Source organism: Corapipo altera, unplaced genomic scaffold (assembly GCF_003945725.1).
Source record: "Corapipo altera isolate COAL_440 unplaced genomic scaffold, ASM394572v1 67, whole genome shotgun sequence".
NCBI lineage: Eukaryota > Metazoa > Chordata > Aves > Passeriformes > Pipridae > Corapipo > Corapipo altera.
In genome coordinates, this window is record NW_020884906.1 from 2,663,062 (window position 1) to 2,678,602 (window position 15,541).

Sequence of the window (15,541 nt, forward strand, 5' to 3'; positions counted from 1 at the left end):
TAACACCACTAATAATTTGGCACACAGAGCCATCCTGGCTCTTTCCTAACAGTTCTTGTGCACTGAAATTGGGCACAGATAGTCACACTCATCTTTTATAGCTCATCCAAAACCTACGGGGAAAACAATCAGAACACACCACAGTCTTTACATTTGTTGACCTCATAGCAACAGTGAACAGCTGCAGCATTATTCCTGAAGCAGAGAGCAATAAAGTAAAAGTTTGTCTCTGACAGTACTGGAAAACCACTACCTGGCACTAATGCCAGTGCAAACAATTACCAGCAGTAATGGGTTGGCAGGAGCCAGCACAAGAACCTCAAAGGTACTGAGACCAGCTGAGCTCTACAGATTGCTCTGAGCAGCCCTCTGCCATCACCAGTGCCCGGCAGCAATGAATTCAACATGTCTCTGCCCCCAGGCATTCCCACTGGAACAGGCAGGTAGGTAATCGGCCCTTTACCTGAAAACATCCTGGTCCTCGTGGTCTGTGGGGGGGTTGTTCCACTGGGAGGGGATCCAACAGTAAAAATCACTGGGGATGGGCTGGCAGAGCCCCCAGCCCGGGCACCAGAGTGCAGGGTCCCTCCGTAAGCACCTGAGGGAGCTGGGGAGACAGTTGAAAGGTGCAGACTGGCATCACAGGAAAGTCACTCAGAGCACCGCGTGCCTCGCCCAGCGGTTTGTGTTCCTGCAGACTCTTGGAGACAGTGGTCACCAGCACAGGCCAGTGCTCCCTGTGGAGGCACACCCAGGAACAGGGGCCAGGCTGGCACAGACCACAGGACAGGAGCCTGGGCAGTGTCACACACTGCTGCAGCTGCTCTCCCCTCCTCGCTGCCTGACCTGCACGCCCAGGAACACCCACTCTTGCAGAGCCATTCATACTCCAGCTGCCTGGCAGAAAGTCCCCACTTCCACATGTTACCACATTCAAAAAGGGCCAGAAGAGGAAGCCCTGCCTACAAAAAAATCACACCACTAGCCAGCAATTACACAGCACACACAGCCCACAGACCTCCGAGCGCTCGGCAAAAGAAAGCAAACACCACGGCACTGCTCACACACGGCACTCACTGCCCGTGCCAAGGGACACCAGCAAAGCAGCCTCCTGTTTGCAGGAGGTGTGGAGGCAAACTGTTCACCCCAGCCCAGGACACCCTGCCAGATCTGCCTGGCCTCCCCACCTACCTGCAATTTCCATTGGCTTCTCATTGTTCAGGCTGTCGCTGCTGCCAGCTTCCGAGATCTGTGCCCCGAAGGCTGCCTTCAGAAGCAGGTCAGTGAGCCTGCCTGTGCTCAGAGATCTAAAAAGAGGACATACAACAGGATGCAGAGAGTCAACAGGTGCAAGATGTCAGCTAACTTCCACTTCTTTGTGCCATTCCTGGTCCACAGCCACTTAATACTACACAGCAAACAGTCTGGAGCTGAACTAACCACTCTTCCTCTTTCAACAGAGCATCTGAAGCACCTCCTGCTACCTGTAGAAAGCATACAACTACTGTGACTAACTGCAGTAATGCAAGTCCTCACTACAACATTACTACAACACAATTTGGTTTGGATGTAAAACACACAAATTTGTATCAGAGGACTCCTTCAGATCACTGGAAGAAGCTGCAGTGTGCAGAGGGGCATGTAAGAAGAACTTAACACCAACACCTCAGTGGCTTTGTATCCTACAGTGCTCCTGACAGGCAGCACGTGGCTTTCAAACAGGTCTCTCTCCTGAAGACCTGTGCTCACTGTACAATGGATGAGGAACACTCAGAGCAGCCTCTAACTCATGACAGGTCCAGGCTCCACAGAGATCAAAGCAAGCATGTGAGTAACTGCAGGAGTCTGGTCCAGTAACAAAATCCTGCAGTCAGTCTTTAATTTTAAAAAACCCAGGCCATGGCCTGCCCCTTTAGAGGAAGACTTTTAAAATCTGCATTGTCTCTGCTTGCAATCCAAGGGTGCTAGTAGGTAATTACAGAATATTTACAGATGCTTCATTCCAACTTCAACATTAGCTGGGGTTTGAAATTTGCCCCTTCTGTCCTGTATTGGGGAGTGAGGCACCACTGTATGAAATGAAGCAGACTACAGCTCACCTGCCCTTGATCTCTTCCACAGGCCTCAATCCCAACCCAGTCTGCTGGCAGTGGAAGTGACCCATCTCCTTCAGATCCGGCAAGGTCTTGTTCCGTGTCGGAGTCATCATGACCCCCTGATGGGCCAAGAGGGTGAGGAGATTCTGGGAACTTGGGGTTTTGGGAAACTCAAATGGGGACACAGCCTGAAAAGAACAGAAAAAATAGAGATCTGTCTTTAAAATGAAGGAGGAAGGTTCCCCTTGGCCTCCGTTTGCTTATCAAACTCAAATGGTACATTTAACAACACGCCTGAGATAAAGGTAGAAATCCCACCGCATTTATTTGTCCCTAATCCCAGAAAGACTAAAACAAAAGAAAAATGAACTGCTGAAAATTAGTTGCAGCCCAACATAAGCAGAGAAAATGCTGTCAGGGTGCCAGCTTTGTGTGAGGCACAGGGCTGTCACCTGCTCGCCCGTCTGCCGGCTCTGCTGGGATTCCTGCCGGACACTCGCTGGAGTCAGAGCCGGGTCACAGTGTCCAGAGTGCCCAGACACCACTGGCTCTGATGTGCTCCTGCTAACCAGGGCAGCTCCTTCCCACTGCCTGCCCTAAACCCCGGGCTCTGCTCAGCTGCTGAGCACTGCTGCCAAGTGAGAGCTGTCCACTGAGAACTAGGACACCACCCCATTTCACACAGATCACTAAACAGCTCTCAAAGGATAGCGAACGGGTGGGGATAAATCCAGGTCAGAGTTATCTGATCATGCAGCAGTTCATCCCGAAATAACCCAGAAGATCAAGCTGTGAGAAACCCAAAAGCAGATTCCTGGGCATACCTTTGTAGGGGAGCCCATTATTGTTGGCAAAGGGCTTCTCTGCATGAACTCGGAGAGCTTTGGTGAGGATCGGAGCTGCCGGCAGTGCTGCAAGCCATGAATCTGCAGAGGCTGGCTGACTGGGGTATGACCAAAGTGAGCAACAAGAGGATCAGAGTGCTGCTTGGTTATCTTCTGCCTGCAGGAATGCAAATCCGACAGGTTGGGAGCACTGTGGAGCCGGGAGCCCATCCCTCGAGGAGATTGTTCAGGCGCCGAGGAACCTGGAGGGCCCAGAGTGACAAAACACATCAGTGTCTGGTTCTAACACACAAAGCCAGCCTGATCCCAGCATCCATGGCTCAGACATCTAGAGATCAAAACCTTCAGTGGATGGCTAAGGATGGCACTGAGCAGTGCCACAGCACTGCCAGGCCTGATGAGGTTTTGACTGTACAGAAGGATGAGATACGAACATTAGGGAAATAAAAGTGCAGCTTCTTTCCTTCATTGCCACCCTTATAGGGACAGGGACCTGTTAGAGCTCAGCAGCAAGGAAACTACACATCAAGCAGGCCCCTTGGCATTGGGGTTGTTGGGGGTTTTGAGATGCTTTTCCTTCATTCAATCCATTGACTTCCAAGTCTCATGTCTGAGTTTTTGCGACACAGGGTCTGTCAGCATTGGAAGATGCTGGCTGACAGAATGTGAATGGATCAACCTCAGCTCCTCCCAGCACATAGAAATCCTGGCTGGCCAAGCATCCAGAGAAGCTGCTGAAGCAACACACCCAGCCTTGAATGCCCTGAGACTACAGTTCTCATCCACTGGAGTAACAAAGGAAGGTAAGGACCAACGTACCAGCAACAGGAATACGGCTTCTCACTTCTGCTCCAAGAGAAGATGGGATAACAGTCTGGCTGGGCTGCTCTGGGATTGTTCCAACTGTGAGTGAACACAATAAAAAAAAGTTCAATCAGTATTAAGTTTCCATAGGCAAGAACAGCACTATGCACCACCTGTTTAGAGAAAGATGCCAGTTATCCTTCCATCTTCTCAGCCCTAGCTGTGTAGTCAAAAGATCCTCAACTCCAGTAAAAGGAGGAAAAAACCCTCTGTCTAGTATTAGTTTTTCAGTGATATTAATTCAGAGGAAAAGCATGTGAATATTCTGCATTTCCCCACCAGCAGAGCCTAATAAATACAGGACTGGAGACACTAGGAATATAGAATAGCTTGTTATATCAGTCTGTTCTGTTACAAAAACTAGCAAATTGCATCAGTTGCACACTGGGGTTTTTCTTATCCCTTTCTACTTGAATTGCTTGTTAGCATCTGGATCAGGCTACCAGATAGTCAGTCAAAACTTTTCAGCCTGAACAGTGAAGTTCAAGCCCTTCCAGCACTGGCCAGAATTTTGCTTTGACAATAACTGACTGACATTTTCTCTCACCCCAACCCGAGCCAGTAAAAAGATACTTTGCACTTACAGAAGCCCTCTTCTGAGGGCAGCAAAATGTTTGATGCAGGCACCAAAGCAAAGCTTGCCTCTCCTGGGGCTAACAGGTATTTTTCTTTCCATTTTACTGAGGCCAAGACACGTGCCAAATAATCTGTTGAGAAGAACCACAGGAGAACACACCGATCTGAACCCCCTATTACCTGGCAGCTACATCTGGTTAAAAACCCCCCTCTTTGCAGGAAAGAGGCACGTGATTTATCAGGACAGCAATGTGCCCATTGACATCTTACCTTGTGGTGATGGCATAAAGGGCTTGGCACCGCCAAAGGAGAACTTTTTAGAGCTGGGCACTGATCCATGCTCTCCAGGATAAGGAGGGGAAGCACCAGTCTTGGGAAAACCGAGAGGACTCGTACTGCTGGACCTCCGGACTGTACCAGACCTTACAGGGAACAAGGGCAGCACACACGTTACTCCAGATGCCAGTACAGCAGGGAAAGGAGAACAGCATCACCAAACACACACAGCTACTTCCACAAAAGCAGAGCTACATCACTGTTTACCCTGGATCAAAATCCCACTGTTCCAGGACTACACCAATACAGATTAAGCTGCTAATCTTTGCTTTCAAGAATTTCAGTATAAATAAATGAAGAGGAAGAACGAGGTTAGCTTAGCTGTAAGCAGCAGAGGAGTCATTTTTCAAAGTCACTTTTAGATGCTTTCAGGTATTTACAATGATCCTGAACATGACAGTTTCCTATCTTGCCATGTCCAAGACATTTATTTTAGGCAGTGTCTTCAGAACACTGTGAGAGGGCTTTATTTAAGTGCCCCTCCTGTGCTGAGCCACTCACCCTTCAGTCAGGGCAGCCTTCAGGCAGGAAGCTCTGTGAGCATTGGCTGCATGATGCCAAGGTAAGCTGTGCCAAGGCCCTGCTCTGCAACAGATCTTGGACTCAAACCAGAAGTTACAGAGCAAAACAGAGCAGTGTGTGGCTGTCAGATCTGAACCACTTCAGAACCACCCAGAGGAATTTTAGTTTTTTGGGTTGGACAGTCAGAATTGCCTGGACTCCAAATGCCTTCAACTCCTAGTGAAGCCTCACCTTAGGGAGTTAAAATTAATTTGTACAGCCCACACATGCAGGATCCTTGAGTATTACTCAGCTGCTAAAATGAAAGAGAAGAGGAAACTAGTGGGAAAGTGAGTACAGCCACACCATCAGTCTGGAGAGACATGGGATTATTGCATATTAATTCATTATTTCTCAACATGTTAATGTTTGCACGATCACTAGAACACACAACCTAAACTGAAATGCCATTCTGCCTCTGCAGGCTCCTTCACCAAGATTCCCATTACACTCCTCTATATGAGAACACAGTCTCATCAAATCCTTCATTCTAGTCTCAATTTGGAAACATTTTTTCCTCTTGTTAAAAGAACATTAGTCTCAGCCAGTAGGTGGTTTTCTGGCCAGGAATCAATGAATATGCTGAAAAAAACCCTCTGTGCTCAAGCCACTGCAAGATGCTATCACCAAAGTATCCTGCCTCCTCTCCCAGGGATGCTGCATTTAGCTGTCCATAGGTACCTGAGCAGAGGAACAAAGGTATATGGGCTTCAGCAGTGCCAGGAGGGCTACACTACCCAGGAATGGCAGAGTCATCCTGATGAACTGTCAGTACAACTGCTCAACAACACTCTTAGATGTATATTTCACTTTATGCCACATTTCAGAAAATAAATAAATCATATATTAAAAAAAAATCTATTTCAGTAGTTGATACATAAGAATTTGATCTGCCAACCCCCCTGCCTCTATTCAATGTGTTACCACATTTTGCAGCCAGGTGAATCCATGCTATAGTCACATGCTTGGAAAAAAAGGAAATACTTTAAAATTTTAACCTAAAAATCACTCCTCTTCAGGTTGCTCCAGATTCAGAGGCCTAATGCTCATCAAGTGCCTGGCCCTGAAGCAAAATGAATACACAAAAAGGAAAGGCGAGAAGATACCGAGATATTCACTGGCAGAAAGTATTGCCCTCCCATGTTTTTAACTCTCCAGAACATGAGCCATGCAGAAACCTCAATATTACCTATCAGGAACTTGCAGAAAAAACCACCAGCTGACTGCTGCTGCTGAAAGATGTGGAATGTCAAATGCCACCCTAGGAGACACAGGATAAGCAAGCAAGTAGACAAGCAGGACAGGTGATGTGGCCAGAAGTAGGTATACATAATTATCACCTCAACAAGCCACATATCTGTCCACAAACATGCCACCTTACACAGGCACACTCCAGCCAGTCAGGTGACAGTGGGACACGAGAGCAGCACGTCAAGGTTTGCTTTGCAATCAAATGACTTGGCAAACATGACGAGGCACTTGGCGGTAATGGCCTGTTTGATACACCTGGTGGAAAAGTGGAATCACATACTAGGTGCCTGATGAAGTTTTCTCCTGCCATTCCTGAAGGGTGTCTACTCAATCTGTTGATTAGAGGAAGTGATGGAGAGAGATAAATATGGCATCCTGGGGCAGAAAAGACATGACGCCAGAGATTTTGAGAAGATGCTAAAAGCAGACTGTGAATCACCCTGATTGGGTCCATTCCTCGAGTTCCTCTGCAGGGATGATGCTAATCTCAACATTACACAGTGGTGACTAAAAGGAGCAAAACATGGCAGTTTGATCCCTGACTGTGGCTGCAGGCTGTGAACCTGAGCTCAGCAGCCTGTCACCAGGTCTGGGGTCGGCACGGCACATTCTCCAGAGCTCTCACTTTATACCTCGCAGGGATAACCTCTCACTTTATACCTCACAGGGATAACAGGACTCTTGTGAGTTCCAACACCAACAGAGTCCACAAGTTCTGCTGTAAAAAACACAAGGCACTAAGGAAACAGGAAGGAGTTTACCACAAAACCTGCCACACTCAAAGAAGTGAATATAAAATAGAATTAAAGTAACACTGGCACAAACCAAACCCTCTGCTGATCCCCGATTAATATCAGCATATTGTGTCTCTACTTCTAGGTCCACTTTGAATAAGCCTTATCCTGAATTAGGCTGGCTGAAGCCCAAACTTAGGCTGATGCAGGTATTACCCTACTTCTGAAATCTAAACTTTAACTAATCCAGATACCAACGCAACTCATCCCAGAAAAGACATGACACTTCCTAGACACTTCTTTTTTGAATGGCCCTGCTGTACAAGCTCTTTAAGATCCTCTGTGGGTCTCCTTCCAACCAGCCTACAACCCGGGCTGCTGCTGCCAGCCCAGATTTCAAACCTATAAGAACCAGAACTCATATGTGAGAAGAGACAGAAGCCCTACATGTCATTACCACTGAACTCAGAAGGTCAGCTGTGTGCTGAAGGCTGGCATCTGGGTCCTCCTGACAGCCTTCAGAAAACATGCTCTGCCTCACGGGCACAAATTGCTCATGGCTTAGTCAGTCCTGGCTGCACAACCACGTTAATATGCAACACATCACCTATGGTATGACTGGCTACAGGAACCAATTAAGGTACAGTCAGCTAGGTTTTGCAGCCCCATTCATTTTAGTTGTTTATCTCAAATTTTCCTTTTATAAAGGCACCTGCCAGATGGATGGTTCTCTCTGCTTGGACACCCAGTCCATGGGTGGCATGGGAAAAGCTGTCAGGCTCAAAGGGGCTCAGCCTTCACTCATAGTTGACAGGAGCTTTCTCACATAGAAGCACACAGACAAAATCTACAGTACATGGTAAGAAATAAATCCCAACACTGCTACAAAAATACCCCAAAACACATCCCACTGGCTCCTGACAGGAATGGGGAGAGCCCACCACAGAGGGAAATCCATAGAGGCACAGAGAGTAGACTGTAAAGCAGTTTGTTTACAGACCCCAAGCTGTAATGCAAGAGCCCCTGCACTGGTGCCACCCCTCCAGCACTTACCGGGGAGAGCTGTACGGGTTGGGAGACTGCAGGTTCTGCTCGATCCGACGGTAGTTGTGGATTTGTGTTGGGACCGGAATGGGCACGGAGTGTCCGTACTTGCTGCTGGAAAACTGACCTGGCCGGCTGTTGGAAGGAGACACACAAAGAAAAACTTCTGTAAGGGCTGGGCCTTCCACCAGGTAATTGGAGATTTTATCTTCATACGGCAACTGTACAAAGGGAGTGTCCCCTGGGCTGCGCTCGGGCTGTGGGTTTGGGCTGGGAGGTGATTCAAATCCTATCAAAGGGAAGTGGCACCACACACCTCCTAAAAACAGGCACCTCTCTTCCAGCACGATTCCCACCCACAGACTGGGTTAAAACATACACCCAGGCACACCACTCCCTCCAGGAAAACCAGAGCCCTGCTATTTCAGGCCGTGACTGGCCTAGTTTCCAACAGCTCAGACCCAGAGCTGAGGAGCACAGCACTGAGCAGGGGCTGAACATCCGTGGCTCACAAGGACACCAGCACAGACGCTGCTGACAGGAGCTACTTGTGATTGATTCATGCAGAGGCACCACTGCAGCCACTGCAGACTCTGGAAGTCTCACAGCACAAAGAGAATGCAGTGGTGCAAATCAGAGTATTTGCAAGTTAACTACGGGGAGGAGAAGGCAACTCAGGAGAAAATAAATTTCAGACAGGAGTGAGTATCCATGTACCCATCATAGTTAGACAGAATATCACACATAAAAAGGGGACAGGCCCATTCTGCAAACTTCAGGTTTCTTCCCAGGTCCCTGCAAGCAGGTGAATCAGTTCCCATCTGATACCTGTTCCCCAGGTGATGGTTTCCCCCGTCACTCTTTGCCTGTACACCAGGCTATACACGGACCCTGCTGTACAAAACTCATGCAAACAGCACATTTAACTAAGCAGCTGCCTAAAGTCTTCTTCCAAAGGCCACAGAATTCTAGGATTAATTGCCATGGCAATGCTATTTACAACTGCCAACACCAATTGGGGGGATGTTGAACAATTACAGAAAGATCTTATTGGCAGTGAAGGCTTCTGCAGTCTCCCTTGCTGTCAGTCGAGGACACACGCCTGGGTCTGCCCCTGAGAAGCTGGAAGCATCACTCCTTTGGGCCCTTGATTCTTCATTGACACACAATAAAACAAAGGCAATCAGGGTTTCCAATTGCTCAGCAGAAAGGTGAGGCTCTGGTGTCTCTGTCTTCCATCAGTGTGAGACATGGTGTCATGGCAGACAAAAAGCAAACAGAGCTTTCACCAAGAAATCTGAGGGTTCGTGTCAAGCCTCGTACATACCCTGAGTTTGAACATACATTTCAAACACTGTCTTTTCCATCTGGTCAAAATCCTTTAAAGGAAAAGAAGCTCTTGGGTGAAAGGAGTTATATCAAGTCCTCGTTTTCTTCACAAAGTGCAAGTTGCAAAGGAAATGACCCAAATGAAGTGACATAAACTAAACCTACCAACTGGCCTTGAGCCTTAAAGAATACAACTGACCATAAACTTGCAAAGTCCAAGAGATAAAGCTGGGACAAGGAGTTTAATTACTTGGCAGTAATTAAAAGCTCTTTCAAAACAGTATTAAATCCATTGCTGTGGGGTACATCCAAGGAATTACCTTTCATTAGACTTAATAATTATCTTCAAGGAAGCGTTTAAAAAAATAATTTAAAAAAAAATCAACTATCAGCATATTTTAATTCTGCCTAGTCCTTAATCTCTTAGGTAAGAGCAAGGAGAGTTGTCCTAGAGTGTACCATGACATCCTGAGGAAAACCCACTGCTGGCCACTCTGAAACAGCCTTTGCTTTCTGTCCCACTTGGACTGCAGCCAGCACTGCTTGCTAGCCTGGAGCCACACACAAGGGAGAACTGCTGCTTCTGAGTGAGCAAAGAGAGAGGGAAAACCAGGAGTCCTCTGTGCCAGTGGAGCCAAGTGCTGAACCAAGAGGTCTTATGGCATTTATACAAGGAAGGGCACTGAAACCCAGGGAGGGCACACCTGGGTGGCACCAGTTCCAAGCACTTTCAGGGGACAAGTCAAAGGCCATGGTTTATCCTCTGGATTCAGAGTGACAGCTCCAATGTCTCATTACTGATATCTTATTCCCCATCCTGGACAGAGTAGGAAGGAACTTTACAGTGTTTCTTCAAAAGCAGATAGAAAAGTGGAAAGTAGCACTAGAGGGTCTGGCATCTGCTCCACAGAAGCTGCTGGGAATGAGTAGGAAAGACAGTGAGAGCAGCAACATGTTTAGATCAAAGCCACTGCCATTGACTTGCCACCTTGTGATCCAGTGGAGGACGATGGGGCCACTGTGGTGACCAGTGAGAAGTAGGCAGCATTTGTAGTCAACTTCCATGAATTTCCACTCACTGCTGTCCAGAAGCAAGACCAAATCCTTTAATAAAGACTGATCCCCAGAATGCAAAGGAATCAGTTAAGGAATAAGCTGTTAAAAAGCTTAGCAGGTGATGGCATAAGAAGCCTCATGCAATTAAACTCCACACTGTGGTACGCGCTTGGCAATTAATCTGATCACGTCAGTGAGCCTCTGAGCTATATTATTCTCTGTTAAATTTGTATGCTTTGAGGCTATGTTTTGTCATTTTCTGGGCTCAGTTAATGTGACAAATGTGTTCAACACATAGCCTGGGACTGTATTTTCTTCTTAAAAAAGACTTTAGGGTCATCCATCTCCCAGTGTGAAAATCCCCTTCAACCATCCTCCCCTGACAGGTGCCATATTGACAGAACAGAAGATGAAAGCTGTCCTGCTTCCCTGGCAGGCAAGAACGAGATGGGAAGCAGCACTACCACTTCCCTGCAAGCTAAGCACATACCCTAAGGCTTCCAGGCCTAGAGTCAATGGGATCACCTTCCACAGACCGTTAACACCATCGGAATACAAAAGTGTTTCTGGACCCGCTGGCAGCACTGGGCAGCTGCTCCTGTTGTGTGTGGGCAGCTGTCACCAAGACATTTCTGAAGGCCACAACTGAGTTTAGAGCAATTGGTTTAGCTGGAACTAAACCCATGACCACGCCTGTTTGCACTCATTCCTCCTCCTCCTGCATCTTCCGTTAGTAAACAAGGCCCACGTAGCATTACTTTACAGAGAGACAGTGCAAGGAGCTTTTCAAACAAACCACAAACAACTAAGCAGGCCCACATCTGTCCTTCAACAGCAAGGGGAGATGAGCAACACTCCTCCACACTTGCCCAGTAACTCAAGTCCATTGTACTTTCAGGCTTGGATGAAGTGCTGTGCTCCAATTCACTCACAAATTCAGAAACAAGGGTCCTTAGCTGGAATACTCCACTGAGGGGATGAGTAGCTGATACATGCTGGTGGAGTGCATTTACTTTCTGCTTGAGAATAATCCCTGCACCCCCAGGGAACAGTTAATTCCAGCTCTCCTGCATTCTCTCCTAGCCCCTGCTGAGGGCCACAAGAGGGAGAGACAGGCTCTGGAGTTGGGACTATCAGTGCCCAAGGCTGGGGAGTTTCTCCTGGGTGTTCCTTGTTAACCTTTAATTAAAAGGAGAGATGTGGATCTTTCCCAGCACACCAACAGCTGTAAAATCCCCTCCTGGAAGTCAATGGGTGTTCAATTGTTCAATGCTGCACAGTCACCACTGAACAGTTTTTCCTACCTGGATGGGCTTGGAGAACTGCTGTACGGGGGTGATGGAGATGGTGTCCTTCCCTGGCTTTCCAAGCCTGCTGAAGTCACCAAAGAACTCCTGAGGAAGACAGAAAGAACCCAGCTATTAGGTCCTGGGAACCAGAACCTTGAAGCCCCAGACACCCCGTGGACAATTTCAGTTGCCTTGGTGGCCTTACCCGCTGTACATCAGACTGTCCTGGATTGGTTTCCCTCCTGCAGCCTCAGCAGTTAAATCACCTGAGGAACAAGGAAGTGCAGAAACAGATTAATTCAAGGTAATTTTCTTAAAAATCTTTATACATGCAGAACAACTGAGATTTTGTGTAGAATTTCCTGCCTCTCCAATCCCTGCTGAGTTGTTTCTGAAGTCAGTGTTTTGCAAAATACAAGTGGGCTGAAGCTGATGTCGATGCTGCTGATCCTTATACCCTGAAGTTTGGGAAAATTCAGGCTGAAAGCAAGCCCTTTTGGAAGGGGGCCAAGACCTGACAGTCATTTGGGGCACTAGGTACATGCCCACTAGGTGCTGTGCAAAAGGATAGTGGTACATGCTGCATGTAGGGCTCTGAAACATCCCTGTCCTTTGTGGCAAAAATCCAGGGCAGTCAAATGAGCTGGTAGCTGGATACACAACACAGGGAAGCTTGTGCCTGTGCCAAAACATCGGAACAGTGGGAACATGACTAGCACAAGGCAAGTGTATACTGGTCCCACCACTGATCCCAGGGAAAACACAAGCAACACTGAGCTTTTCCTTATCATAAAGACTGCACAACAGAGATCTTTCAGAAATTCCAGCTCTACCCCTCCAAATTCCTGTTTTATAACAAGTGGTGCAACTGTGAAAGGAGGAATCACAGCATTTATCACCACGTTCCAACTCAGCAAAGCATCATGCACATGGTCAAGGTTGAACAATGTCCTTCTGCTTGTTAAGTAAGGACTCATGCATGGAGATATTTAGGCATGTAGCTGAACTGAGGTCCTGGCTTATATGTACAGATATATTTTCAAGGAATTCCTATCCAAGTATAAACACAGGTGCTCAAACGAAAATCAGAGTGTTTGAAGGAAAAAACAACATATTTTAGTCTTTTCAGGGATGTTTTCAAGTGTGAAATCCAGCCTGCTGGCTGGAATCCTGCCTTGGACTGTGATGCTGAGTGAGACTGAAGAGAGGGTGACATGGGAAAGGTTTCTGTGAAAGACATTTCCCTGTGAGCCTACTTATCTTCCTTTCCAGTTGGATTTCCAGGTTCAACCTCTTACTGAGGCCCCCAAGTAATCTTTACTCTCAAATCCTGTCTTTAAAGGTAATTACAAAATACCCTATGAAACTAGCCAGTGAGACAGATGTCTCTTCCAGATTGAGGACAAAACCATTCCTGCTATTCAGTCAAAACAGAGAGGTTTAATTGCTCTTTCAAACTCTGCTCAGAACACCCTGCATTTCCAGAAACCACCTTACTTGAGAACTGTGCTGGGACCATGACGAAGTCATCTGTGTCACAGGACGAATTCTTGCTGCTGCTCCCAGCAGAGTCCTTAGATCCATGCAGAAAGCCAGGAGAATCCTGGGTAGGAGACGCCAGCGCCTTCTCCTGCAGCTGCTGCTGCATCTCTCCAAGGGACTGCTAATTCAAGGAGAAAACAAACACTGGCTTCAGCACAGCTACTTCATCATTCTGCTCCATCCTTTAAACTGAGCTGTACAAGGCTACAAACAACATTTTGCTGATACACCAGGGCTGATAGTTTGCCAGGAGCAGCTGTTTAATTTACTGAAAAGGAACAGCCTTTTATGTCCCTGTCAGAACAGCGCATCTTTTGTTACACAAAACGTACTTCCAGCGTGTCTGATGCTCCACAGATAAGAAAAATACACTTGAGGTATTGCATCCCTTTCTGCATCAACCACGCATTTTCCACCAACTCACTCCAGTATGGCTGGGAAACTGAGAGGAGTTCTCAGAGACACTCTGGGTTGTTATTCTGAGTTACGTTTTTTGGTTTGTTCTTAAACATTAACCATCTGGTCTGTACTCATGCTTTTGCAGGAAGCCCTTGGTAACTAACATGCAGATAAGTGTTCCTGCACTTTCAAGACCATCTTGTTTCACTGTGGTGCTGATAAAGAGTTAAAGAAAGGCCTGAAGGAGACTAAGCTTTCAGTAGACGAACAGCTCACAGCTGTCAGAGGCAGGAGGGTCCCTAAAACATCCCATTTTCCTGCTTCCTTCAGCCTAATGATGAATAGCCCCACAATCCTCTCGTTCTGCAGACAGATGGAGGAAGCTGGATGGTTTAAGAAAGCTTTAAGGCAGCTGAACTGCCCACGGAGCAGATCACAATCTTTATCCTCATGCATTTCCGGGCTGAGAAAGACTTGAATCAGCTTTCACTTGGGCCCCACTGAGACCTTGCTCACCCTCCAAAGACTCTCCTGCTGTACCAGTGGGGACTCCCTCTCACTGTACATGCAGTACACACAGGCAGAAGGAATTTTCCAGCTGTCAAAGTTGTCTCTTTTCCACCCAATCTGTGAGCTCTGCCCTGGAGATGCAGCGTTTTTCCCAGGCTGAGCCACCTCCATCAGCAGAAGGCAGAGCAGGAGAGGTGCAGTGCACCTCTAATGTAAGACCTCCTCCCAGTCTGGCAGTGACTCTGTACTCACAGACCAGGAAAGCTCAGGAGAGTCAGTCTGCTTTTCACACCATCTGCTCATTTCTGGAGTCTTATGGTCAGGAGGGCTCAGCCCTCCTTTACCCCGGGCTGCTGCAGGGAGGAAGAAGCTCCTGGGGACACAGTTATGCAACATTCAGAGGAGAGCAGAACTGTCCTCTCTGTCCTGTCCACACTGTGAGCACCTACAACACCTTCTGCTAGTGCCTCTCAGCACTGCCCACACCAGGATGAGACACCCTGGCCCAGGGAAACTCAGAGAACAAACTAAAAAAGCTGTCATGCCAGGGAGGAAAAAATTCCATCCTTCTCCCTTCCCTTACCCATCACACCACCAGCATTCCTGAGTTCAAAGTCAAAGGCAGCTTTCACCAAGAGCCTCCCAAAACAAGCTTTCAGTTCAACGAGCTGGAGGAATGTCATTTCAATGGTCAGTTAACATTCTGCCCTCCAGAAAAGTATTCACCATTTCATGTAACCAGAGAGAAAAACCATCAGTTCAGATCATCTCTCACAAGACCACTGGACTGTGGCAGGTCTGGTCTGAGCAAACAGCTTTGCTGAATGTCTCCCTGTGGTGCCTGGGAATGCTGGTCAGAAAGAAGGAGGGTCACTTTGCAAAGAAGGTGGATATCCTGCCAGGCTGCAGAGACTTTGCTTGAAAACAGAGAACCTGCAGCCAAGAAATCAGTGCAATACCCTGAATTAGCAACTGGTTTCAGCTCCAAAGAGCTTTCCATCTCTGCCAAGACAAGCTCGTGTCACTCATACCAACTTCTTTCATAAAGGTGTTTCATATAATAGGCAATGGCACATTGAAATATGTCTTGTGGAGAGACAGCCAACCTC

The 15,541-nt window shown here is 47.4% G+C and overlaps 1 protein-coding gene across 7 annotated transcripts in view; it reads right to left on the reverse strand.

Moving 5' to 3' along the window:
- Window positions 1-15,541, reverse strand: part of ULK1 (unc-51 like autophagy activating kinase 1) — a 94,728-nt gene that overhangs the window by 12,014 nt on the left and 67,173 nt on the right. For 5 of the 7 annotated variants that reach the window (XM_027652419.1, XM_027652418.1, XM_027652412.1 and 2 more), the window contains 10 exons: window positions 13,479-13,644; window positions 12,187-12,247; window positions 11,997-12,086; window positions 8,317-8,442; window positions 4,652-4,803; window positions 3,761-3,844; window positions 2,921-3,183; window positions 2,100-2,284; window positions 1,192-1,307; window positions 464-607 (listed from right to left, as the gene is read on the reverse strand). In XM_027652419.1, the coding sequence (XP_027508220.1) occupies window positions 464-607; window positions 1,192-1,307; window positions 2,100-2,284; window positions 2,921-3,183; window positions 3,761-3,844; window positions 4,652-4,803; window positions 8,317-8,442; window positions 11,997-12,086; window positions 12,187-12,247; window positions 13,479-13,644 (1,387 nt within the window). The remainder of the gene's footprint in view (window positions 1-463; window positions 608-1,191; window positions 1,308-2,099; window positions 2,285-2,920; window positions 3,184-3,760; window positions 3,845-4,651; window positions 4,804-8,316; window positions 8,443-11,996; window positions 12,087-12,186; window positions 12,248-13,478; window positions 13,645-15,541) is intronic. The other 2 variants (XM_027652413.1, XM_027652415.1) reach the window with 2 other exon arrangements.